This window comes from Sabethes cyaneus, chromosome 1 (genome assembly GCF_943734655.1).
Source record: "Sabethes cyaneus chromosome 1, idSabCyanKW18_F2, whole genome shotgun sequence".
In the NCBI taxonomy this organism is placed as follows: Eukaryota; Metazoa; Arthropoda; class Insecta; order Diptera; family Culicidae; genus Sabethes; species Sabethes cyaneus.
Genome location: NC_071353.1, coordinates 67121410 through 67148199, shown reverse-complemented (window position 1 = coordinate 67148199; position 26790 = coordinate 67121410). Strand labels below are relative to the sequence as shown.

General features: G+C 37.0%; 2 protein-coding genes across 4 annotated transcripts; both read right to left on the bottom strand.

Moving 5' to 3' along the window:
• LOC128739121 (nucleolysin TIAR) lies at nt 1-26790 on the bottom strand. Of its 3 annotated transcripts, none has more exons than XM_053834729.1 (5): nt 26487-26790; nt 25255-26227; nt 6542-7074; nt 6392-6485; nt 1-6335 (listed from the first exon to the last, which is right to left on the bottom strand). In XM_053834729.1, the coding sequence occupies exons 2-5, from the start codon at nt 25805-25807 to the stop codon at nt 6169-6171; spliced, it is 1347 nt and encodes a 448-aa protein (XP_053690704.1). In that variant the 5' UTR covers nt 25808-26227; nt 26487-26790; the 3' UTR covers nt 1-6168. The 3 variants fall into 3 exon arrangements, with proteins under 3 accessions (XP_053690704.1, XP_053690538.1, XP_053690617.1); XM_053834563.1 differs by having other exon boundaries at nt 25255-26201; XM_053834642.1 differs by having other exon boundaries at nt 25255-26195.
• LOC128745778 (uncharacterized) lies at nt 5173-6162 on the bottom strand. Its single transcript, XM_053842855.1, has one exon. It carries the CDS (start codon nt 6160-6162, stop codon nt 5173-5175), a length of 990 nt encoding a protein of 329 aa, XP_053698830.1.

Below are 26790 nucleotides of genomic sequence, written 5' to 3'. Positions count from 1 at the left end.
TTTTGTTTTGTTTATATCACACAGTTCTTTTCTCCGTCATAAAGTTTCTTAGTCGCAAACTCTCGTGCTTACGTGTCACGATTCTACTTACACGCCAGTGATACTTTTAAGTTCCGTTCTTCTTAGTTGTTTTAAAAACGTTTTTTTCGTTTTACGGCAACTCATAATTGTATATTATAGGATGCTTACAATTAACCATTCACGCTTTTGTGTCTTTTGTTTTTATTTTCTTTCACTTTTTCATACATCAGAGCGTTTCTCGTGATTTCTTTTTAAAATAAAAGAATTTTACACTAAAGCTTTACCAACTTTCGCACTTGCTAATTCCAGTTTCATACGCGATGATTTTTTTGCCACCTTATATATATAAATTCTTAATTACTAAAGGTTTAAATTTACTTTTATCAATAGATTTCATTTATCAATAACTAGAATAATTACTTAGAATCTAAGATTAATATTTTTTCAATCCGTCATCTAATTCTTACATTATCGGTTCGTCTCCTTGCATTTTAAAACAGAAAACAAAATTTTTCAAAAATGAACCGAATTGGTAATGTTTGTTTATTTTTAAACTAAATCCCATTTATTCAACAGTTGCATGTCGCTGTTACTTATAAGAGTCACATGTGGCTCTAAATCATGAAGCAGCCTTGTTATACGAGTTTACCTCGCGGTATCGTAGGTTTGGTCAACATGATGGTGAAAAGCTTTGTGTTATAAGTTTTATGTTTCTTATCAACTTAAATAGAAGTTTGATTGCTTTATGATCAATCTTCAATCAAACTGTATTTTCCCCACAAATCTTCTTGTTACCATACAATTTTAAATTACATTCTCACTCGAAGGAAAGAAAAATCTATCCAATAATTATCTTCATTTAATTCTAACCTTGCTGGCGAGTTCTAAATAATTAGAAGCAAAACAACATCCACGCGTTCACTCATACGAGAACGAAAAACAATTAAACCGCTCTAATTATTAGTAACAGAGTGTTCAATTTTTTGTTTACGTTCGATAACAGCGTAAGAATCAATATTTCAACTATACTTGATCTAAATTCTAGAAGTAAGTAGAAAGTAGAATGCCAAAAATGTCAATGTTTACATTTGAAACTTACGCTTTTATCACACGACATTTTTTCAATTGGGCCTATCTGAGCGTAATTGGTGAGATACAATTTTGTTTCAATTCGTATTATTCTTCACCTTACTTTTATTCACGTAGAAAAAATTACACGCATGTTACTTCTTCTATACATATTTTACTCTTCATACTAGAAAAACGATTTGTTGCGCTTAATTATTGGAACAAATGTCGAATATTTCGAACTATGTTTGAATTGCTCTTTCAATTCGGGCGGAGGAAATGCATGTCAGTTCTGGCAATTTCAACGGATTATTGAGTGCAACAGGGTATAAATTAAACAAATTGAAAGGATATCATAAATAATGTAACATAATGTAAACAATTGCGCAAATATTCTAATTTGCGTTTGACTACACGTTGGGTTTTGAATGCAAAACCCAAGTTTTCATAAATACCGGTGCAAATATCCCTTTTTTACAAAAACAATCAATAAAGTTTTAAAGTAAGGCAGAACGGTTGAAATAAGTAATAATATAAACACATTTTTAACAGAGCTTCTACACACAACAAAAACATAAATCAACACTAACGTGACAATTCCAGCAATTCTCAAAGTTACGGAACTTTACATTTTGCCGAAAAATGTTTCGAACCAAGCAACGTGAAATAAAACTGGAAGATTTGCGCAGTAACCTTCGAATACATTAGTTCTATTTTAACGAAAGTTTAAAGTACAATAAGTTTTTTGAAAATAAAGCAAATTATGATCATATTTTAAATTGTTTTCGAAAAACGAAGTAAAAATAAACGTTGCCTATGCTGAAAAGCTAGTATGCAATCCCGCTAGTAAAAAAAGCTCGAAGTTACACGTCACGTTTGATTACACATTCGAAACGAGTTGTTTAAGACATTTAGTATAAAACAAAGGTCACGAAGTGTGGGCATGTGAATATAGAGTGTATCCAGCACTAAATTGGACTTCCGCAAAAACGGCAAACGATTTTTCTTTCGTACCGTACATTAATTTGCTCATTTGCTATACAGTGCACTACTTCCGACACTAGGTTTAAAGTACGGTACGGAAGAAAAATCGTTTGCCGATTTTACGGAAGTCCAATTTAGTGCTGGCGACACAATAAAACTGGCAAACATCCTGATGCCTGGTGTTCATACCATTCACAGTGAGTAGTAGGTATGTTAGGTATTGTTCTCTGTAAAGTATTGCTTCGGTGTACATACAGAACACACATTGTAAAACCACCAGGAATTAATTTTGATATATTGAAAATTCTATGTTGCAATGTGTGCAATACTAACGTTCTTATATTACTGAGAATAAATATTAGAAGAAAATAAAATAAAAAAAAAATAATTGCTTGTGTCAAGCGGCATCGTAAGTGTTTTTTGTCACAGCACTAAATTTGATAAACCTGATCGTAGGGCATATTGGAGAGCCCATTCAACGTTAGTTTTGTGTAAAGTTGTTATGGCGAGGGAAACCAAGGATTAGCAAGAATGTGGCGTCACCAATAATGAAAACTATTTATGTATAGGATAAGTTTACTAAGAGTAACTATTTTTGACCATTTTCTTTCCAATGATCAAGTGTTCTTCTAAAACATTCTCTTTAGTAGCAGCCTGTTAAAAACATGTAAAACTCAAGAAGACACGCCCGAAATGCTTAATTGCTTAAGGCACAAACAGAATGCATCGTCAACGCATCCGTTAGCGCCAATTTGACAGTAAACTCATGGGAAAACTGTCAGAATAACGCTGACGAAAGCGTTGACGCAGCATTCTGTTTGGGCCTTTAGTCTCAAAGACAGTTTTCCGTTATCTGTCCGGGATAGTTGCTTAAAGCAGTTACTCGCAAAAGTCATATTTAAAACGCCCTAGAATGACACTAAACATGTATGTCAGATCGGAAAAATTTGAACAATTTTGGTACTTATTGGAGTGATACCATACATTTGCTTAAATCTAACAAAGGTCTTCTCGTGAGAATTTGAATAAAATCGGTTAATAGCAAAACGTTCAAAAATGGTGCGGTAATATCTGACCATGATGTCGTAGTTTCTGGTATCTACACATTACCATAATAAAAATATCCTTATCATTGGACATTCTTGAAAATAGTATTTGCGTACTCCATTGGTAACATCAGCTGCAGCTGCGGCGAAATATAAATACGCACCATTCCAAGTAAAGTGTTACTTTTCGCGCGCTTTGGTCTGGCATGGTATTCTACGGCTGCTCACATGAATATCACTTTATCCAAATCTTTCTAGTTTGTTTTATTTAAATTAGAATGGCTTGCAATTTTCAGCAAATTCACAAAAAGTTATATAAAAATTCTCGTTACCTTAGTAACACTATACAAAAATACGACATGCACCCTCCCTATACATATTGATGTTTATTTTTCTACTTCTTTATTCGGCATTGAAAAACCTAGTTTTCTAATTCAGTAGATTTAGTGATTCTTGGCCTATTGAAGTAATTGCCAATTGTCTTTGTGTGCAGTTGCATATAGTATAAAAGCAATTTAAATATTTATAACATTTTGAGCAAACGAATCTCTCGTAGCTTTTGCACGTTTTGGCATGAAAAAGATTTTTACTCAGTGCAACCAAATTTTAAACTCGAGGGAATGGACTCGACTGTTTGTGTCCAGGTAAACTGAATAAACAAGAACTTCTATTCATTAACCTTAATATGCTAAATAAAAATCTGTTTTTCTTGATACTCACTCAAAAAGGCTGATACTAAATCAATGAAAGTCGAATCGATTGCCGCAAAAGCTTCAATATTAGCCACTTGGGAGTTAAAAGGTAGGGAAATGCATTGGGTAACATAACTCACCACGAGGCTTTGAAAAAAAAACGGATGCTATTGGACTCCGGGGAGGGAAGGAATACGTGATTTCGGACGTCCATTCACAAAAATCAAAAACGATTGAAAAATCCGGCAAATTCAGTGACAAGGACTGATAAATAAACGTGCAATGTACGATAAAACGCTCAATCTGGACGTCCACCTTAGTGAGGGTGGCGGGATTAAGCTGACGAAAATGGGCAATAGAGGGTGGGAGGGTTCCTAACCGTTGAAAAATACCGGACGTCGTTTGTGAACGGCGTTTAACTGCTTCATTCGGTAAAACTTTGGGTTAGTATTTTTGTTTGCAATGATACTATGTAAAACACAATAAAATACTGAGGAAGTGAAAAAAGCGATACTGGCAGAATGTCTTAATTGTTAGTGGCCAGAAAATACTGCCTTCTAGATTATAGCAGTAATTGAAAAATCTTCAAGCATCTCGGCCTACTCGAACCTCATGCTGCCACTAATAAGTGGTAGTTGTACAGTTGACACTTTCACCAAACAATGTCGAAAATGTTACACTTTCTAACAGAAAATTAATAACATCTGGAACAAATTTGCAAAATGGTACTATAATATGTTGCTGAATCATTATCAATCAATCATCCATTAGCCTGAGCTGGCGTATTCAAGCATCAAGCTATCCATGTGAATGAAAAACCGGCATTTTGTGTTTAAGAATAAGTTCGATTGGATAGGGTTATAAGAAGTGGCAAACTATAAATAAAATTATACATATTCGTCACTACTTTATTAAACAATCATTCCGTAATTTATGACCATTACGTTAACTGGTTTTCGCATGTTTTACAATACGTTATTTTGGAGGTTTTTCGAAACATTCGTGAAAATAAACAAGAAACTAAAGAAAACTGTATTCCAATTCTACAGCGACGTAGAATATCACTCCAACCATACAGACTATGATCCAATACTATCTTAATCTTATTAGGATTCCCCCCGGTTGAAAACTATTAAAATAGATGAAAAATTGTGCTTTGCAATTTCATGCTCGCTCAAAAGTCTAACAAGTGAGTTCTAGTTAGGCTATGTAAGCGACTAACAAGCGATAGCATTTGAAAAAGAACATTTACGCTAAACTCACCGCGAATATTTAGCCGGAACATAACAAAATATCGAACCGTTCAGACCGGTATACGCATTTGCTCTCACACTATACAATCATTCATCATCGTTTTCTATTCATCTCTCCTGCTTGATTTTACAATTGTCCGTGCTGCTGACAATGTTAGTCAACGGCATGCTCGTTATCGTTGTTGTTGTTGTCATTTGAGTAGTCGTTGTTGCTACCGTCCCTTCTAGCTCAATGCAGTAATTCCTACAACTGTCACCATTTTCCAGTTTCATTCTCTTCCGAACATTGTTAGCGGTCCCTTCACCGTTGGTAATCTCTTTTGCTTCTGTTTCCTTTTCACTGTTCATCTTGTGTTTGAGATGATTATGCTCGACATTACTACCATTTCCGCTACTGCAGGTAGTACTAATGCTGGGAACTTTTACACCTGTGTTGCTACTAGAGATACTGCTGCTGTGGTTTCTAAAGTTAAGATTACTGTTGATGATAGCAGCGACAGCGGCCGCAATACTGTTACTACTGCTGTTACAACTATTACTATCACTACTACTACCATTGCTTTGAGGAACAATTCCATTGGCGGACGTGGAAGATGAAGGAGTTAGCACGGTTGTGGCTGCAGTGGACGCTAATGTTGCAATAGTCGTCATTGCACCAACCACGGCTGTAATCGTTCGCACTGGTAACTGACAAGTACTGGAAGAAGCAGTAGAACTGACAGGTGTTGCGAGCAAAGAATTCGCGATCGTCGCTGTTGGTTGATGATAAAGTTTGGCAGCAGCCGCTGCCCTTGGAGCATTTGGATTAACCGGCGATGATGTTATCAGATGATGATGGTGAGGTGTGAATGAGTGATGCTGGTGAATTGTCGCCGTTTGCTGTTGGTGATGAGCTGCTAAGATAATTGCATTATTAGCATTTGTGATAATCGATGGTGGTGAAATAAGACTGTTGCTGAGATTGGCTGCGGCAGCTACAGCTGCTGCTGCAGGATTAGTTATTAGATTGTAATGGGCGGCCGGTTGATGATTGACTTGAGCTGTGGTTGCGGCTCCTACTACTTTGCTGACGATGCTATTGTTGGGACAGTTTTTCATTATTTCTCATTGTGTCTGGAACTGCGGCATTGTTGCATACATCATAGGTTGCTGGGAAGATGCAGCAGCAGCGGCCGCCGCTGCTGCTGCGGCAGCCCCATTTGTGCCTACCCCTGGTACAGTCTGCATACCCCAACCAGCAGCGGCCATATTAGGCTGCATCATACGATAACCTGGAAAGAATATATTGTAGCAAGATTTTACATTGATATTAACATTTGTAACATACCAGTAGTTCCTGCCTGCTGGGGAGCAGCAGTGGCATAAGCATAAGGATACGCATATCCCTGCTGCATATATTGAGTTTGCATTTGTGGATAACCCTAAAAGACAAACAATGATTATTACAACAAGTAAATTGGAAGTTAATCATACATACCGGATACCAGTATCCCATTTGACCGTACGCGGAATATGGGTACTGAGCAGCACCTGCAGCAGCTGCCTGAGTAAGTTGTTGGTTAGCACCATGTTGTTGAGCTGCAGCGGCGGCGGCTGCTGCTGCGGCAGCCGCAGCGTTTTGTGACTGAAGTGGACTTCCAGCTATGCTGTTTATACCGATGCCAACCATTCCTGCGGCAGCGACAGCCGCTGCATGAACACCATTACTTGCCATTTCACCACCGTTCTCCTTACCCCAATAGCATTTCACTGGATGTCCTTGCACTTCACTATTGTGAGTGCCTTCAATGGCTCGTGCTGCTGGTTCTTTCGACATAAACTTAATGAATGCATATCCTTTATCTTTAAATACTCTAATATCCTGAATTGGGCCGAACTGACTGAAGTGCTTATTGATAAGAATATCCGTTATTGTATTAGGCGGAAATCCTCCACAATACACTGTGGTGTTTGTTGGGCCGGTGTTGTTATAGATTTCTTCGAAACCTGGTGTCTTTCCGCTTCTAATACCTAGAATAAAATATGTACAAAAATAGTGCGTTGAATATATCAATGTTTACAGTTGATTTAGTTTAAAATTTGATTAGCTATTTCATTTAGTTTAAAATTTGAGTAGTTGTGTGATACAGTGTTGTTCTGCAATATCAGCCCCTCGTGAATTTTGGGCTGATATAATTGGAAAACTGATATGATAGTGTAGATGTAATCGGGAGCTGATATAATCGGAACCATACTGTACTCATCACTGTTCAATAAACTACATTCTTAATCCTCTAACGGGTAAGACCGTCTGTAGACGGCCTTCGCTTTTGGAGCTCCAGAGCCGAATACGAAATTTGTTTTTAATTGGCAATATGCAAAATGTATTCAGAACAGATTTCTTGACATTTTAATACTAATATCATACATTCTGACCAGCATTCAATTTATCATTTTTCAAAAACAAAAATTCCGAAAATAATTAATGCGCGAATACTCCCTTTTTTACTTTTGAAGGAAAAGGACATCTAGAACAAAATGATTGACCTAAAAGAAATTTCTATGAGTAAATTTCATGCATTGTTTTAATTTTGTAATATATCGGAATTGAAAAAATATCTGGGAGAGCGTTAGACATGAAAAAAGAAAAAGAGAAATTGGACTTTTTCTTACCTGCCACTGCTCCAGATAATTATTTTTGCATGAAAATCAGAACTTAAGGTTTTTTTGTGTGTACTTTCATGATAAAATAGTCATTAGCTTGATCGCATCGTTTTTACGGTGTAGCCCGTTAGAGGGTTAAAGTAATTACTATGGGCTTCAACACAAGCAATTACGGTCGACCAGACTAAGCCCCCAAACAAATTATACCCTGTTCAAGACGCTCAGACGGTTGTTCTTTACAGGCATGAAACGTGGGCAATGCTCGAGGAGGACCTGTGAGTGCCAAGGACGATGTTCGATGGCGTACAGAACAGAGAATGGTAGGGGAGGATGAACCATGAACTCGCATTGCTCTAATGGAGAACCCAGTATTAAAAAGGTGGCTAAAGTTGGACGTTGCGTAGGGAATACGGCAAGAATGCCGAACAACTATCCTGCATAAATGACGCTAATTAGCGGTTTCCCGATCGACTTTAAATATTTTTGCGTCAATCGATCGGAAAATCTTCTACGCATCAACCTCAATATAGAAACCTATTGATTTCAAAATACACACTGTTGAAAAATTGAATATAATGAAGCATTGTCCAACTGGCAATCCTCGCTTCGTGATTGGTTGCAAAAGACGCTATCACAGTTTTAATGTATTTTTAGAAATAAAAAAGTAACAAAATCTCCCCGTCCTAACAGGTCGAAGATTCTTTGAGACAATTGAACCTAGACCAATTTCATATCTGTGCTTGGGAAGTACGCCAGAAAGAGTGACAAAACCTCCTCGTTCCAACAAAATTCCTTACGAACCCGATTAAACCTAGTGAAATTTGATATCTATGCTTGGGAAGCACGCCAGGGTGCCAAACCACGCATCTTCTTCAACCGGTGTTATCGTTTAAACATTAAACCTAGTCCAATTTGATGTCCTGAACGTAAACAATTTTGTTGAAGTGTAAAACCACCCCTTTCCTTCAACCGATACCACCTTTAAACATTAAATGATGATGATGATGGTCCCACTCCCACCTCATACCCCTACAGCGGTTTCCTAGTCCAATCCGATATCCTGAAAGTGAAACGTCATAGAAAAGTGAGCGGCCACCCTTTCCTTTTGTCAGATTGCATCCATATACTGCAAGAATTTGTTCAGAATTGTTTTGCTCGGAAACAGGGTTGAAGGGAAATTTGTGCATGTGACGTGACGCCAGAGCTGCCATTAATACAGATATTTGTGCATGCATAAATTTGGGACCCTACCGTTTTCTCCGAAGTATATATTTTATTTTCTCGATCTTATCTTTTTGCGAAAGTTTTGACCATTTTGCGAAATTTTTAACTTTTTGGTTAAAATGTGACAGTTCGATGGTTTTTTAATTTCTGTCGAAAATAACTCTGCTCGGGAGCATGGTTGGTTTTGACCAAGGTTTTGACAGTTCGATGGTTCGCTTCTGAGAGCCAATGAGATATGCACAGGTGAGGAAGAGAGCTTCGACGTGCTTCACTGATTTTTCGTTGGATTTTTTTTACATTGGTATGGATGCTTATCGCATAATAAATTTGTTCAAACAACCCGGGTTGAAATAAGATGAATTTTATCTATCAAATAAAAGCAAATGAACACCAAAAATTAATCCAATTTTAACTCGGACAGAATAAACAATATTTTCATTCTCACCTTATATGCTCTCATTGAGCAAAAAAAACTATCAATCCGTAAAATATGAAATGGTTCGCATTCTGAACTGATTTTAACCACTCAAGGAGAAATAACCATCGAACTGTCAAATTTTAACCAAAAAATTAAAAATTTCGCGAAATGGTTCACAGCCTTAAAGAACATAATACATAAATAGTATATGAAGTACTTTAAAATTCAGGAACATTAGTAGAGCCAGACATCACAGCAACTGAAATAATTGATGGGTCCCAAATTTATGCATGCACAAATATCTGTATTTGTGGCGGCTCTGCGTGTCGCAGCCACGGTGCTCCAAAAATAGTTATTATCAAAAAAAATTCTCCTTGAGATCTGAGTATACCAATCGATTTGTAAGACTTTTGACTTTGTCTAGTCAAAATTTCAAAAATGGATGAGTGGGTTTTGTAGTCTCCTTTTGTCCAGCGTCTCTATGGTTCAAAGGTACAAGTACCAGCGAACCACATGCCCTGGCGGGTGTTGTGGGTTCGAATCCGGTTATAATCTCAGATTATAGCTTGGTTCGACTCATACACCTTCCAGCATTGGACAAAAGGTAGGAATCAAAACGACTACTTGTTAAGCGTAGCTACCAATATCCCCCCCCCACCTCCTCACCTTTCCGCTCTTCCCCCTTCTTCGCCAAAAAAAATTCATTTCTTTCCCCTACCATCCCTTTATCAATTGTAGAACCATCGTTTCAAAAAAATATAAATATTTTCATTTGAAGTTCTTTCAATAACACATAATTTGTTTTATTGTTGATTGGTTAAGAAATTGTTGATTGGCAGGTATTGTAAAAGGCTTAAAGCGTGGTGGGATGAAGATACAAACTGGTTTGAAGGAAAAACTCGCTAGGCTCAACTCACAGCCGATGATTTGTTCGGTATAGTAGAGCTTGCAGAAATAGCAGAAGATAAATTAAACAAAGAACTTTCAAAGATACCATATTAAGAATATTTTTAATTCAGCTGAAGATGTCTATTTGACCCAGTCTTCCCACGTACCCGTGGTATATTGCAAAAATGTACCCGAACTCATCCAACGAATCAAGAAAACTAGGCCTTAGTTAACAATAATGATCTCCATTAAGCGAGGTATCGATGGTGGAGGCGGCTTTTCAAAAATAACCCTTTTCTGTCATACCGAAGACTCAAAACAATCATGCTAATGCTTTCAAAGATAGTGGCGTAAAACGGCTTCATTTACGACAATATTTCTCTAATTTGGATAAAACTTTTAAAACTGCATCAATTCGAATCGATTATTGCCGGAGATTTGAAAATCATCAACCATCTAATTGGAATCATGGCACATCCCTCAGCGAATCCCTGCCCTTATTGCGAGATGGAAAAGGCAAACCTTGCATTACGTTGAGTACCAAGAACAATCGGGAACTTCCGCGAAAATTGTAGAAAACATCTGGAATCCAAAAACCGGAAGAATTACGCTAGCTGCATCAGGCCTACGATGGTACGCGGTCAAGATATAGAACTCCTATTTTGAGACTATGCCCTTTGCCTCCCCTCCGCGTGACGCTTGGGATAGTAAACACAGTATTCAAACCCGTTGAAAAAATAAGTCCAGACTGGGCAGATCTATGGATCAACCAAAATCATGTAAGACATCAGCAGCGAACTTATGGGTTTACGGGTCGTGCCTGCCACAGTTTGCTTGATAATGTAGATATCCTGATGGACAATGAGGATTTACGTGGCTATACCGATGTAAGGTTTCCTTTTTTCGACTATTGCAGACAAATGTAAACCTTCACTTCTTTATCTTTAGGTCCTGAAGCATTTCAAAAGCCTCTATCAAAAATGTTTCGCATTTGATTTGCAAGATGGATATAGAGAAGATATCGATAGTTTCGCTGCTTGCTGGGAACCATATTTCACATTAAAGAGTTTTGTGAAGAATCTGGACGTGGCTTGGGCTGGCACAATGAACAGGCCACAGAATCTGTGCACAGTGACTTCTCGACAACTTGGGAAAGATATAAAACCCTAAAAACATCAGCATCGTATAAAAAGCAACTTTTACGCGCAGTAGTTGACTATTATAGTGGACATTTGGGATAGTTTAATTTATTTGTATTAGTTGGAAGAATAATTAACTAAATAATTAGTTGTGTAAGTTTATGTAATCAATTTTAGATTTAAGGTTATTTATTAAGTTTTTATTCAATAATATTAATTATGTACATAAATGTATATGTATGAAGACTATTTAAAACCATTTTTTGACACGCTATTTACACATAATCACAAATATGCATAATTACTGCAGTATTTGTTAATACATACTCATCTTTCATATTTAAGTCATTCAAATTCCTTATATTGCATCCAGCATAGCTCAAAAGCAATACATATACCGATATTGAACAAATACCATTGTGCGCATTTGTATACAGGTCTTTCGTCCATTTTCTTGAGATTTGTGCTCATTTCACTTTAAAAGCCCGTATCTTCAAAACGGTGCATACGATTTTTTTAAATTTTACCCAAATATGGTGGTAAGTATTACGAATCGACTGACATACTCAGATTTCATGGAGAATTTCTTTTGATAATAACGGTTTTTGGAGCATCGTGGCAGCATTTCTCAAAGCGAGGAAAATCAGTGGCTCTCTAATCGTAAGTCGCAAAATGTCAACAAACGGTTTTTATGCTATATTACTATACAACATGTAATGAAGGCACTTATTAGATTAAATTAACGAAAATTGACTCTTCAATACGTTTAAACAATTTTGACATTATGACTGAACATCCCTATACAGGTATACCTCCATAGTACGTACCCTCGTTAGTACGTACCCTCGATAATACGTACCCTCCATAATACGTACATTTTGCCTCGATAGTACGTACATTTTCCAACAATGATTTTTTTTTATTTTCTATATAGAAAGTTTTTTATGAATATTTATGAGTCAATACAAGCAAATACGTATTCAATAATTATAAATTTTTGAATAATATCAGTTATTTCTATTATGTAAAAAAAAACATTATTTTAAAAACAGTTCTTAAATAGTAAATTAATCAAATATACGTTCTAAATAACAGTTATTTTCGCATTCCGGGTAGACTTATCGGCATTAGATATTGCAAATTTTTGGTCAGAGAATTCACCTTTTCCGTGATTCGCAATCTTCGCAACTGCGACGGGGGGTTCAGCAGGCAATGTTATATTCGTTCATTTGCAGATAGTGGTGTTCGTCAAATACCTACGTGTAATACGGTTACTACCCATAAAAACATAGCTGTCCCATATGGAAAAAAGTGAAGTGGGGAAATGAGACTGCAAGCAATATATATGTTGTGCATCATTATTCATGAATGATTTTACTTTCTTCGGAGAAAAAATCACGTTATGCTAGTAATTAAACTATCCACATTAATTTTGTTGTAAAGTTAAACACAAATGCATTTATTTCCAAATTTCGAAGATTGGACAGTTATGCTTTTATTTACAAGCGCAAGTTGCTAAGTAAAAGCATGTCTGTCCCATATATTCTGTTTAAATTTTTAACCGTACATGGCGGAGGATAATTCCTTTGCCAATGTATGCACAACCGAACGCTCCTATAATATTTCAGGATTTTAAAATCGTGATTAGAGAAGCCAAGGAAGACATCGCGGTCTTGGACATAGTCATCATCATCAACAATTTATAAATTACAATATCTCGAAAGCATTCGAAAGATTATATTCAAAAGACGGCAGCTTCGCTGTTAAATACAGCAGAAAACTTGATGAAGTATGAATTTTGAGCTACAAGTATGCTCTACTGTCGAAAAAACAACACGAGTTATTTTTTTGAAAACATCTCGAATGAAATAAAAAATCACCATAAAGAACATTGTGGAATCGAATCGTAGAAAAAAGCTGCTCTATCAAATACTCTTCTCCCTGTCATAGCCAAAAGAAAATTGTGCCTGTGTGAAATCTTTACCGATTAAGAAAAAATCGTGACCGAGCTTTGATATAAACTTAGAAACAAATATTTCCTTTTTTTTTTCCTTTTTTTCGGGTTATCCAACTGGTCGCTTAATAGCGTATAAAACTCTGCGCTGGGCCCTTTTGTGTTGTCAACAAAGTGTCAGGGAGACCTCAAACATCAGTTCTACCTGACGAGACAGGCACTGGCGCCCACTAAAACACAGGTAGAGCCCCAAGCATAGCCGTCACGCCTATACCCGCAGGCGGAGGCGTTTCGGCCCTGCGCGGACTCCACGAACTGACTCTAAGATCTCTCTGCCAAAGGCCGGAATGTCATATTTTAAATATAATGATGATGATGACGATGATGATGATAATTATGATGATGAGAAGAAAAATAATAGATCGAATTTGTAAATGTGCTTTGGACTTTTTGTACCCCTCGAGTTGCAATATGTGGTATAGTGAAGAAGTGGAGAATTCGTCAGCCCCGCCTGACACCGGTCTTCAACCGCGCGCCCGCTTTCAGTTTTCCAACACAAACAACCACAAATGAACCAATAGGTAAGACAAATTTCGGAGCATTAGTGGTTATCAACTTATCAGGGCAAATTTAATCTTTCATCTCCTTAGTATTCACAGTGCATTCCCACGATACAAAGTAAATTGAGCGCAGGACAAGCTGTACGTTCGCGGTAGTCGACAGAAGCTTCTAAATATAGAGACTCGCCCGCCTTCCAACCCTCGAGACCAAAGTGCTGTAAAGCTCTGGGCTTAAACGTCTCTTTAATACTCGACCCCTTCCCATCGACAGAGCCCGCGGGCGGCCATCAGAGCTCAGGACAGCCACGGGGCCAGTGCAAAAATCCTACTCTATCTAGCAGCACCGCCTAGCCGAAACTCGAACACGCGACACGAATTGACCTAATTTTCCCATCTGCTACCTAAGAAGTGCTATTACCCGTAATCATTACAGAGTGGTCCTTCGGCATCCAATCGGATCTGGTATCCCGCTTACATCCCCTTACTAACCCTAAGCCCCCGACCAACTCAATCAATCCGACATTTTTCGGAGATATTTGTGACAGTTGTGATAAATAAGGATGAATCCCAGAAAACTTCATCTATTGTCAGAGATCCCCATACTGGCCTTATTCTTAAACGGAATAAAAGCACTTTCTGAACAACGCAACAATCACATTTGGTAAATTTTTACCCCGAGTCCCACTTGAAATCACAAAAGTATTTTGATATATACCCACATTCAGAAGTAAACGTGACCGCTGTTCATTTACTGATTAGTTAAAAAGCCCTACACCACGACAAGGTTCAGTTTTATCGTAGGGATATAAACTTAGAAACAAATATTACTTTCATATTACTTTTTTGTTAAGTTATCATCACACTCAATAGAGGCGTAAATTAAAAAAAATATTGTTACCTCAACTGGCAAAAAGAAAATGTTCATAATGGACAATATATATGGGACAGTTATGCTTTTATTTTGCATATGGAACTGTTCATGCTTGATGCTTTTTGGATTTTTCGCAGTCCGTCTGAATTACAGTTTTTTAGGTAATTTAGGATATAAATAAGTTACTTCCGTGTTTTTCTCAAAATCGATAAAAAAATCATATGGGACAGTTACGCTTTTAGGGGCAGATAAGCAGCCTGGTATATAGCCAGCATATAGATACTGGAAGCTCACTCGATCGATATTAGCGGAATTGGAATGAAATAGCCCGTATGACGGCTATTGAGTTCCTTTTTCCATGCTTCCTCATTTCAGTTACATATAGACAACTATGTACCTACCAAACCTTTACCTAGATTTATTCAATTAAAATATGTAAATTTTCAATTTGAGGGAGAATTTTGAAAAAACTAAGCGTTTTTGGATTCCTTTTGCTTTAATTTACAACTATTTTTTAACGTTTGTAGTTTTTTTCTAAAATAATTTTGCTAAAATAATTATTTGTTTTATAATATATCAAAATTTGGAAGTTTTTGACAATATTTAGCATAATACAAATAATACTTTACATTAAAAGTTGTGATTCGATAGTACGAACGTTTCGATAGTACGTACGCTAAACGATGCGCGGCTGTACGTACTATCGAGGTATACCTGTAGTTACATTTTTTACTTGCACCCTTTTGGTAGTAAACCGACGAATGTATAGATCATTACACGGGAGCTCCTAATCACACTTTTTTGACAGCACTTGGTGGTTTGTTTACATGGTGTTAAAGTTTGAATTGAGTTTTCTATCTTTGTCCGGCAGATAATGATACAAAATTATAGTTTTTATTTAAGAGAAAGCACCTTACATGCATTTTAAAGCAACTGATGCAGTAATCCTTCACGAAATTTTAAATCGAAACTGCTGGATGTGACAAAAAACATGTAAACAAAGCACCAAGTGGTGTCATTTGACGGCAAAATGACGTCATCGCAAAATGATCTATGAAACGAACTGTCAATTGACATGCCCTCTTATAAAATCAGCGTAAGTAACCAAAGAAAAAATAAATGAAACGTTTCCCGAGAATAGTTTTGAAAATTTCATTTGCTGCTTTGCGTCAGTTAGTTGCCTGCAATTCTTTACATAGTTACAATAGTCAAGCTTTACATTTAGATTAATTTCTTTCAAAAATGATGGACAAGACAAAGCGGGAGGGATCCGTAGTGATGCCAATGTTTATTTGACCGTCAACTCGATATAAGGCAGTAAGGTAAAAAACATTTTCCAAACAACTTTAACTTATTTCTATAGTAGCTTTCAATCATGAAAATGAGTAAAAACGATGTAAAAAACCCGAATTAATCCACCTAGCGGCGAGAGCTGGCCTTTCTACTAGATCTTTTTTTATTTCTTAGTGGGGTTTATTTCTAATTCCCGTCTTAGTAAGGAAAGACACTCTAATTTTCAACATTTCTTAGGTACCGTCATCCGGGGCGAGATTGTGCCAAAAAACATTATATTTTTCTTCTTTAGCTCAGTATACACACAATTTAGGAACTAAGTTGATTTCAAACCTGTCAATATATACTAAATTGTTCAATTAACAACTACCGTAGAGATGGTTTAGTTACAATGAAACCTAATTTTACTGGAAGTGCATGAACTTTGGCACAATCTCACCCCTTCTAGGGGGTGACATTGTGCCAAAAACATAAAGTTGGGCTAAAAACCTAAACAGTGAACATTATCATGTTTATAAAGAATACACATAAATATCAGTGTAAAGTAGTTCACATGGGGTCGTCCATGAACTAAGTGGACTATTAGGGGCAGGGGGTCGGCCAAAAACAACGCATCATACAAAAAGTATGAACGAAAATAACTAAAAAAGAGTTCGTAGTCAATGCACAGCCTTTATATAGCCAGTAGCGTTTCTAGGGTTTACAAGAGGGAGATATATGAAGGGGTGTATCCTAAGGGGGCATTCCAATTTGATCATTTAACAAAAGAAACCATTACTTCGTTCGAGAACCCGCGGCCGCAGAGCATGTGGCCTATCCCACCCCCTCCCCCTCCTTAAAACTGGATGTTTATACACGGTATAATATATTCGTCTTATAATAGAGTGTTTATTTAAAGTATCTGGAATTTCCAAAGAAAAAGTAAAAATTAGTTTAAATTATTTAGCAGACCTATGATGCTGTTTGCTCCAAAATGGATGATGCAATCTAATCTGTCAAAATATTGTGCTCAATAGTAAAGAATGTGAGTGTACTGGTGTATACTGACGTATTTTGGCTGTGTATGTGAAATCTACAAATTAGATCGATCATTATGGCTTGGCACAATCTCACCCCCGTGAAGCTCGAAAAGTACAAAGTTTCGAAAAATATTATTTTCGTAATCAAAATTTATCCAACGCATAATAGCCTTTCAATACATTGTAAATGATTAGTTTATATACCTTCAAAATAGCAAGTTGATGCGATTTCTTGTTTGGGTTGGTTTATGCGGAACATTTTTTACAAGCGTTATTTCCGCGTATTTTTGATCGCGAACTTTGAAACCTTGTTTAGGCTAAATAGTTTGCTAATATTGTCTGTGTTCCATTCTAAGTTATGAAGAAATATGTTATGTTCATCATCATTTTGAATTTATGTCACCAGTTTCTATAGATATAATAAATTTTCACAAATAAACATTTTTCGTTTTTGGCACAATCTCACCCCCGTGGCCCAATCTCACCCCGGATGGCGGTAGATTTAATGAATACTCCAAAAGTTCTTGTGCTGATTTGACTTAGACACACTTACCTTCCGACCCGTGCACTTTGAATTCACTAAAAAGCGATTATTAAAGCATTTTATTGAAATTACACAACTGACTGCAATACTTAAATTGGTCGTACCGTTTTAAAATCCGCCCATCAAAATTTTTCATCGTCCAAACTAAAAATCACAATGATGTTTACGCAGCTAGCGCGCATGTATTTGTGTAGGACGGTATAACAAATGTTATTCTGCAAGATTTTTGCTGGTCATGCAAGTTTTTCCGGCTGGAGAATAACGACAATGGGTTGCGTAAATTGTTTTGATTTTATGAATGACGGAAATTGAAACGATTAGTCTTCGTCGCGCGAATAAATGTAGGAAATTTGGCTGCTGGGAATTCTTTAATGAAAAAAGCATTTAAATAGATCTCAGCTCACTTTGATTGATCGCATATGACAGTCAATAAACTAAAATATTAGGAAATAACTAATTTTGCATTGTGTGTCATAAAATCGCTGATATTTTTAATAATTTATGTTGGATAGGACGGGAATAGGCAATTACGACGAAGCAGCGACATACCCTATCTGAATATGTATCTATAATTCAGTTAGTCATATTTTTAAACTTCAATTTACTGCGAGCAACTATTGTATTTTCCTTACTAGACTCCAGAATGAATGTATGTAGTAAATCAATAATTCAAAAAGCAAGTTGCCACAAACATTTCCGATTGCGGGCAACAGTAAGAGAAGAAAACTGAAAAAAGAACGATTGAAATGTTTCAGAGCACATCCTGCTTAACCTTCCTAATGCATTAGAAAAAAGTTACATATTATGCATTAAGGGTCGAAAACGACCCAAGTTTTGAAATTGCTCTCATTCATCCATTTTCAATCCGAATTTCGTTTTCTTTACCTCGTTTGAAAGATATGGCCAAAAACTAGCACCCAAGGTATGTTGGGGAATATTTGTTGACTGATGGCCATTTCTGCGTCTGTTCCGGATCACCCACTACCAGGTCCCGGGGAATATTTTTATATTTTGAGATAATTCATTTTGCGGTACATCAAATCACATTGGCTTGATAAAATAAGATTAATGGAAGTACAATGGGAACATTTTGGACCCAAGCGGCCATTTCCTCATTGGTTCTGGAACATCCGGTACCCGGTTTTTGAGGACAATTTTAAATTTGAGGATGATTTATCTTGCGACACGTCAAATTACATCAGCTTGATAACGTAAGACTATTGAAAGTATAATAAAGACATTTTGAAGGCAAATGGCTACATCAGCATTGGTCCCGGAACATCCGGTACCCGGGTTTTGGGGCCATTTTTGTATTTTAGGATAACCCATCTTGCGACACATCAAATCACATCGGCTTGATTAAATAAGACTGATGAAAATAAAATAAGGTCATTTAGAAGCCAAATGGCCATTTTACCATCGGTTCCGCAACATCCGGTACCTGGTTCCGCCGGTTTTTTTTAATTATGAAATAATTCATCTTGCGGCACATCAAATCACAACGTGATCAAATAAAACAGTTACAAGAGCTATGGGGACCATTTGAAGACAAATGGCCATTTCATCATCGGTTCCGGAACATCGGGTGCACGGTTTATGAGAACATTTTTGGATACGATAATTCATCATGCGCCACATCAAATCACATTGGCTTGATGAAATAACACTAATGGAAGTACAATGGAAAAATTTTGGAGCCAAAATTACCATTTCACCATCGGTTCCGGACTATCCGGTATCCGGGTTTTGGGGACATTTTTGGATTACAGGGTAATTCATCTGCCCCGAGTTACCCCGTTTTACGGTTCATTATAAATACCGGGTACCGAATTATATGCGACTGACGCCCCATTATACTTCCATTGTTGTTATTTTATCAACGCGATGTGATTTGAGGTGCCGCATGGTGAATTATCTCAAAAGCCAAAAATGTCCCCCGAAACTGGTACCGGATGACCCAGTACCGATGGTAAAGTGGCCATTTGGCTTCTAAATGACATTGTTTTACTTCCATCAGTCTTATTTTATCAAGCCGATGTGATTTGATATGTCGCATTATGAGTTATCCTAAAATACAAAAATGTCCCCAAAAACCGGGTACCGGATGTTCCAGGACCGATGCTGATGTGGCCATTTGCCTTCAACATGTGTTTATTATACTTTCAATAGTCTTTTGTTATCAATGAGATGAAATTTGACGTGCCGCAATAGAAATCATCCTAAAATTCAAAAATGGCCTCAAAAACCAGGTACCGGATGTTCCGTAACCGATGCGGAAATGGCCATTCGGGTCCAAAATGTCCCCATTGTACTTCCACTAGTCTTATTTTATCAAGCCAATGTGATTTGATGTGCCGCAAAATGAATTATCTCAAAATATAAAAATATTCCCCGGGACCTGGTAGTGGGTGTTCCGGAACCGACGCAGAAGTGGCCAGCAGTCAACAAATATTCCCCAACATACCTTGGGTGCTAGTTTTTGGCCATATCTTTCAAACGAGGTAAAGAAAACGAAATTCGGATTGAAAATGGATGAATGAGAGCAATTTCAAAACTTGGGTCGTTTTCGACCCTTAATGCATAATATGTAACTTTTTTTGCTGTGGCTCTTCTAGATGTCGCTGAAAGCTGAAACTCCCCCACAATGCTAATTTTCCAAAGTTAGGAAAAGTCAGAAAATTTCAAGTCTCTAGCTCGTACCGTTACTGAGTATCAAGCTTTGTAAGTATGCCGATGGGTCGAAAACGACCCCAATGCACTAGGAAGGTTAAAACGCTGGAAAAAGAGCCATTTTTGTTTCGATTATTTTTAATTGAAATTAAACTTTGCTGATGTGTTGGATACCTCATAAGGATGTATGATACATACATACATGCACACATACATACATTCATACATGCATGCATACATACATACAATCGACCCTTGATTGTAATATTTTGGCTTTGCACGTATTGAAAGTTTTAATATACAGTGCTTAAGTGTTAAAGTTTGAATAACTTTTGAAGTAATCATCCGATTTTCAATAACTCGGTTTCGTTTAATAGATCCCGACAGTATTTTCAAATAACAATAAATTGTAAAGTATTTCCCATTAAATTGATATTTATATGTAACAAAAATATGTTTTGAATACTTTTGTATCACATTTCTTTATGCAACTTTCAAACCACAAGCCCATTCATCATGAAATTTGGAAGTTAAGGTTTTGAAAGGCTCCCCTTTCAAATGCAATCTATTTTGTTCAAATCAGTTAAGCGACCTATGCTGCCTCGAATCGCATATCAGTCCCATCTGCAATATCATCGAGTTGAGAAAACAGCGTTTGAAGGTATTTTTCTTGTTTTGGTTATTTCACCTGTTGAGCGCAGTTTATTCCTATTTTTTCGACATAATATAATGAAATAGACCTTTAATATAACTTCTTTATCAAAACATTGCATTTTTTGTGACATTTTGTTTTGTGACACACACACACATATATATACACACAGAAAATGCTCAATTTTCGAAACTGAGCCGAATGGTATATGACATTCGGTCCGCAGGACCTTCTTTCCATTTCCGGTTTTCCGAGTGATTTCTATACCTTTGTACTACATATTTATAGGTAGAAAGGCAAAAATTATCGACTTGTGCAAAAATTTGAATTTTTCAACCTGCAGCACAGTCAAGCCATTTTAACATAACAATTTTTTGATGTCATCAAAATACATATATATATATGTAAATAGTGTTTGATGTTGAAGTAAGATTTGAGACGCTATTAACATTCATTTAAAAATAATCGAATTTTCTCAACCTGCAGTTAGTCTCAACAAATGCTGCATCATGTAGCATGATATACAATACATGAAGAATCGTATTATTACATGCGTGGATACATGCAATTATCACTGCAAGGAGACTGACGTAGTCCTGTGTCGCCTATGCGGTCGTGTCCTGTACACAGCCCTTCTGATTTTTTTCCTTTTTTATAGGCAGGTTATCCAGCTGGTCGCTTAATAGCGTATAAAACACTGCCGGACCCTTTCGTGATGTCATCAACCACAAACACCAGTTCTATCTGACAGGACAACGTCGCCCACTAAAACACAGGTAGAGCCCCAAGCATAGCCGACACGCCTATGCCCGCAGGCGGAGACGTTCCGGCTCTGCGCGGACTCCACGAACTCACTCTGCAAAAGGCCGGAATGTCAGATTTCAAATATAATGATGATGATGAGATGAGGACGGCGATGATGATGATGATCATGATGTATGATGTTTATGATGATGAGGATGATAACGATGATGAGAGGAAAAATGATGGAGGTGTCTGCTCAATTTCGAAAAAAGAATTCCCTGAGTTTTCCAGGCTTGGAGACTTTTTTTTGAAGGGGATTTGACTACTTTGTCCATTAATTTGAACTTTTGTAGTAAAATCCAATGTAGTAAATCCAGGTTACTCAAATTACGTTTAAACTACAGGAATCTCTCGAATAAGATGATGGGTGGTGTTGTATGCCCAACGTGATATCTCAACTGCCCATTAACCAATAAAGTTCATTGTTGGCAATTGACTAAGTTATCCAAGGGCATGGTGTGTTGCTATCTCTTTTTCATGTAGGAGTGAAGAGAGCAACTTTCAAATGGTCCTCGGTAAAGGGGAATTCCCAGCAAATTTTTTGGTTCCTGTCAAAATTAACATTTTGGTACCTATGCGTGGGACATCGAAAATGTATGAATTTGACAGCCACTTCACCCCGTAGAAGTTATCCCAGATACTACCAATGTACCAAAAACCATCTTTATTGAATAATGGACAACTAAGAAATCACCCTGGGCGTACACCACCACCTTTTTCGGGGGACTGCTTTATGTTATTCACAGTGCTATTCAACGAACAGTGACAGCAAACAATAAAAAAATATTTTGGCAATATTTGGGCATAAAAATTTAAGTAAATTGTGATTTTTGGTGATCAAAAATTCGTTCTGTTCACAGCACACTAGCACCATATGACTAATGTCTACCGTTATTTTATTGAATTCCTCCAAATTCCATTTTAATCGACTTGCAAAATTCCATCGATTCCACAGTGACCTGGGACCCAGTACAAGTTGACTTGGTTACAACAAGATAATTTTTGGAGTGATTGAACATATTCCCAGACATGTTTTGATGTGCGTTTCGCCGACTTTAGAGCGTTTAGAGCTGTTTGGCTGTCGGACATGATGCATATATTTGAATGTCCATAGTTTCTGCGCAAGCACACAGTCGTACATTCTAGAATTGCTTGTATTTCAGACAGGAATACTCTTGACGGAAAAAATCGTCAAGTGAAAGTCAAGTCAAGACGACTATGAACAGAAGAATTAAGGTCCTAACACCTTGCATACGGATTTTAATACGCTGCGGAAATTTTACAGAAAATTCATGGAAAAACACAAATTTCCGCAACGACTCAAAGTTCGTATGCATTGTGTGGAAACCTTTAGATTTAGACTATGGAACTTCCTTTTTTCCTTCCTAAGCTTTTTTAATAAATACTGCATAAATCAAGTTGAAAACAAAATTTACCACAATGCATTTTTGTTTTGTTAAATTTTTCATAAGAAAAAAAAATGTTCACGTGGACAAACAGGGTGGGGGTTGAGTCAATGTCCACGCTTGTCCATGGATGGGACAGGGGGATTGAAAATCGATATTTTTCTGTCCAGGTGGTATCCTGGATGGTTCCTAGACATCCTGGGATGTAAATGAGGTTTGCCCTGGACATTTCGTACTACTTGAGTTATAAACTGTAGTATAGTGAAGAAATAAAAGTCTCGTCCTCAACCCCGCACCCAGCATTAGTTTTCCAACACAAACAACCTCGGACCATGGAACAAAGTTCATCTTTCAACCCCCCGGCATTTATGCAGTGTCCCAAGCTAGTTCTACAAAGTATATTGAGCGCAAGAAAACCTGGGCATACCCGGTAGTCGACAAAAGCAATGAAACAAAGTCACACCCTCCAGACCAAAGAGCTAGTGCGCAGTATTTATAACGGAAATTGGCGACGAAACCACAAAACCCAGCCGCTAGAAATATTAGTATTGTGAATTAAATGTAATATAATATGTATATGTCGTATGTTCGAATGTTCGTATGTTCGAATGTTCGAATGTATGTCGTATGTTCGAAAAAAAAAACTGGGAGAGGCTGTTAGAGTCAATAGGATCGTAGCAACTGGCCCTGCAATTGTCCAGCACTCTACCAGCTGGCTGCGAAGTCTGTCGTATAAAAACAGAAGGTCAAGTTTCGATAACGGAATATAGCACCTAGGCTTTGCTTTATAATATGTACAAAAATTGATATAATTTTCCCATCTGCTACCTTTGTATCAATGCCCATATTCATTGTAGAATGCTCCTTCGGTATTCGGGTCTGGTATACTTCCCCTTTCCTTACTAACCATAAACCTCCGGCCGACCCAATCAATTCGACATTTTTCAGAGATATTTGTGACAGCTGTGATAAATAAGGATGATCCCCAGAAACATTCATCTATTCATTATCAGTGATCCTTGTACTCAGGCTTGGTATACACTTTTCGTTTTGATTTTGCTCTTTTGATTACTGCTCCTCACCCAAGCAAAATTTGAAAAAGTTATGTATGGGGCGTTTGTAGAATTTGCTTTTATCTACAATATTGCTGAAGTAAGCATTACTGTGCATTTTGTATTTATGGCGCTATAAGGCTGCTACCCGCTTGGTAGCAAAAAGAGCGCTCTTTTTGCTACCAACGACATTGCTGCCCTACAGCGCCGTAAATATTAAAGATAAAACTTCACTTTCTTCAGCAATATTATAGATAATTACTAGCTTTACAACTGCCCCATACACCACTTTTTCAAATTCTGCTTGGGTGAGGAGCAGTAATCAAAAGAGCAAAATCAAAGCGAAAAGTGTATGCCAAGCCTGCCCGTACTGGCCTTATTCTTAAACGAAATAAAAGCACTTTCTGAACAACGCAACAATCACATTTGGAAAAATTTACCCCGAGTTTCACTCGAAATCACAAACGTTTTTCAACATATATCCACATTTAGCAGTGAATTTCATCGTAAATAAATTACAAAAGCATATGCAAGTAATGAAAGATAAAAATATATTTGATAATCTGAAAGGGGGCAAATGAAAATACGAGTCTAAAATTTACTGCAAAAGGACAACTACATAAAATTGAAATCAAATCAGAGCAATTTTAAATTTAGATATACATATTTCCAAAAAATTGCTGAATTGATATGTATTATGGCTAATGGCTGATATTTAAAGAAAATGATCAATATCAACAATATCTTTTGTTCTTTTAAATTATTTTAGAGAAATTTATTTTTTCCCAAATTTGTCTACCAAAAATTTCCGGAGAGGTAGATAAAAGCGGTAAACCACTGTATTCCTAAAAAATGGGAAATATAGGCAGAGCATGTTGTTCTATACCTAGGACTAACGGTTTAGTGTATTTTTGTTTACCTAGATTTGGGTTTCATCCCATTGTGTACGGTAAAAAAATGAATGGTATGCTATGTTTGGAATATTCACCAGTAAAATAGTAATATACGCTCTAACTAAACTACTAATCTTGATACTTTTAATTATAAACTCACCTTTAGCGTTTTCACGAGGTGCCGGGGGCTTTCGAGTAGACCAATTAGTTCTAATGCTTCGCGAACCTAACCATTGTCCGTTCATCATCTGTATGGCGTTTTCAGCCTCAGCTTTCTTTACAAAAGATACAAAAGCGTAACCCTTGGATTTCAACGTTTGCGGGTCACGCACAATCCGACAGTTAGAGATCTCACCAAAAGGAGCAAATGCTTCTCGTAAAGTTTCGGTTTCGATTTCTGGACTAAGATCGCCGACAAATATGTGATAGTGTTGACTGGTGTCTGTCTTCGGTTGGTTCCCTGGGCTTGTAGCCCAGTTCACTTTGATTTCTTTTTTAAGAAATAGTCGCTTATTCATTGCGGCTAAAGCAGTCTGCGCTGATTGGTGACTGGTGTATTCTATAAATGCATAAGGATCGCTACTTGCCTCGCGTATAATTTTGCAGCTCTTGACTGTGCCCATTTGACCAAATAATGCACAGAGCAAGTCCTCCGTTACCGACTGATCTAAATTACCCACGTACAGAGTTTTTGGGTAAGCCTCGTCCGTCATTTTCCTTTTCCAATTATTGATTGTAGATCTCAAAAAAAATCGCGTTTCTCGAGTTTGGATTTTTTGTTTTCTGAGACTCCTTTTAACTCTTTCAGGATAAGATACGATAAAATTTACTAATGGTTCCTTTGATCTCGTCCTGCTGAACGTGTCTACTAGACTTTAGAGTGTGTGCGTAACAAGAAGCAGCAACCAATTTGCAGTAGGATGAATGAAAACTTGTTTCTCTCGAATATCACTACCCTCCGCCTTTCAGCCGCACTTGAAAAAATAGCTTTTTAGGAGTTCACGAGAACATTGAGTTTTTTGCACACACTTTTCTCACTCAGTAATCTTTGATAAGGTATTTCCACGTAATAACAGAGTAATTTAATCGTTTATTAATGTCCTAAAACTTTCAAATGCCTTAGTCAACTTGAGCTATTTTTGCTAAAAATCAGTATAATCAGTGTTGCCGGATGAATATCCTAAAATATATAAAATATATGCACTTCTGGTTTATTGAAGTCTGATTTTAACCATTTTAACAAAAACATTTGCTATTAATGTAATGATATTGGTGCATTTTTATTTTATGTCAAAATTATTGCTACATCTAGTTGTTAACATACATCTGGCAATACTGGTGAAAACAGATTTTCTTTTACCGCGGAGAAAGTGTTTGTTAGAGCATACTCACATCCAAAGATCACTGCATAGTCATACAATATTTTCTTCTAGACTCAAATTCTTCACTTGAACAATTCACACACACACTTTTGTTCATCTGCCGATTTCTGGCGGAGAATCTGTTCCTCAATGGAAGCAAAAGAATCTCGTTTCTTTTCCGAGATTGTAATTGTTTAATACTGAGCAGCAATTCTCGCCTACATGCAAGAAATTAACGAAACTGAAATCAGTCGTATAATCTGTGTTTTTACAAGCTACTTCCAGTAGAGCGGATAATCGGAATCGGAAACTTTAAAATTTGATACTTTTTCGGT

Excerpts from the sequence above, each read along its gene's own strand:
- LOC128739121 (XM_053834729.1), bottom strand. The coding sequence starts at position 25,807 with ATGACGGACGAGGCTTACCCAAAAACTCTGTACGTGGGTAATTTAGAT. Across the intron at positions 6,486-6,541 it reads AAATGGGATACTGGTATCCG|GGTTATCCACAAATGCAAAC; the intron begins GTATGTATGATT and ends TTTGTCTTTTAG. Across the intron at positions 6,336-6,391 it reads CCAGCAGGCAGGAACTACTG|GTTATCGTATGATGCAGCCT; the intron begins GTATGTTACAAA and ends TATTCTTTCCAG.
- LOC128745778 (XM_053842855.1), bottom strand. The coding sequence starts at position 6,162 with ATGAAAAACTGTCCCAACAATAGCATCGTCAGCAAAGTAGTAGGAGCC.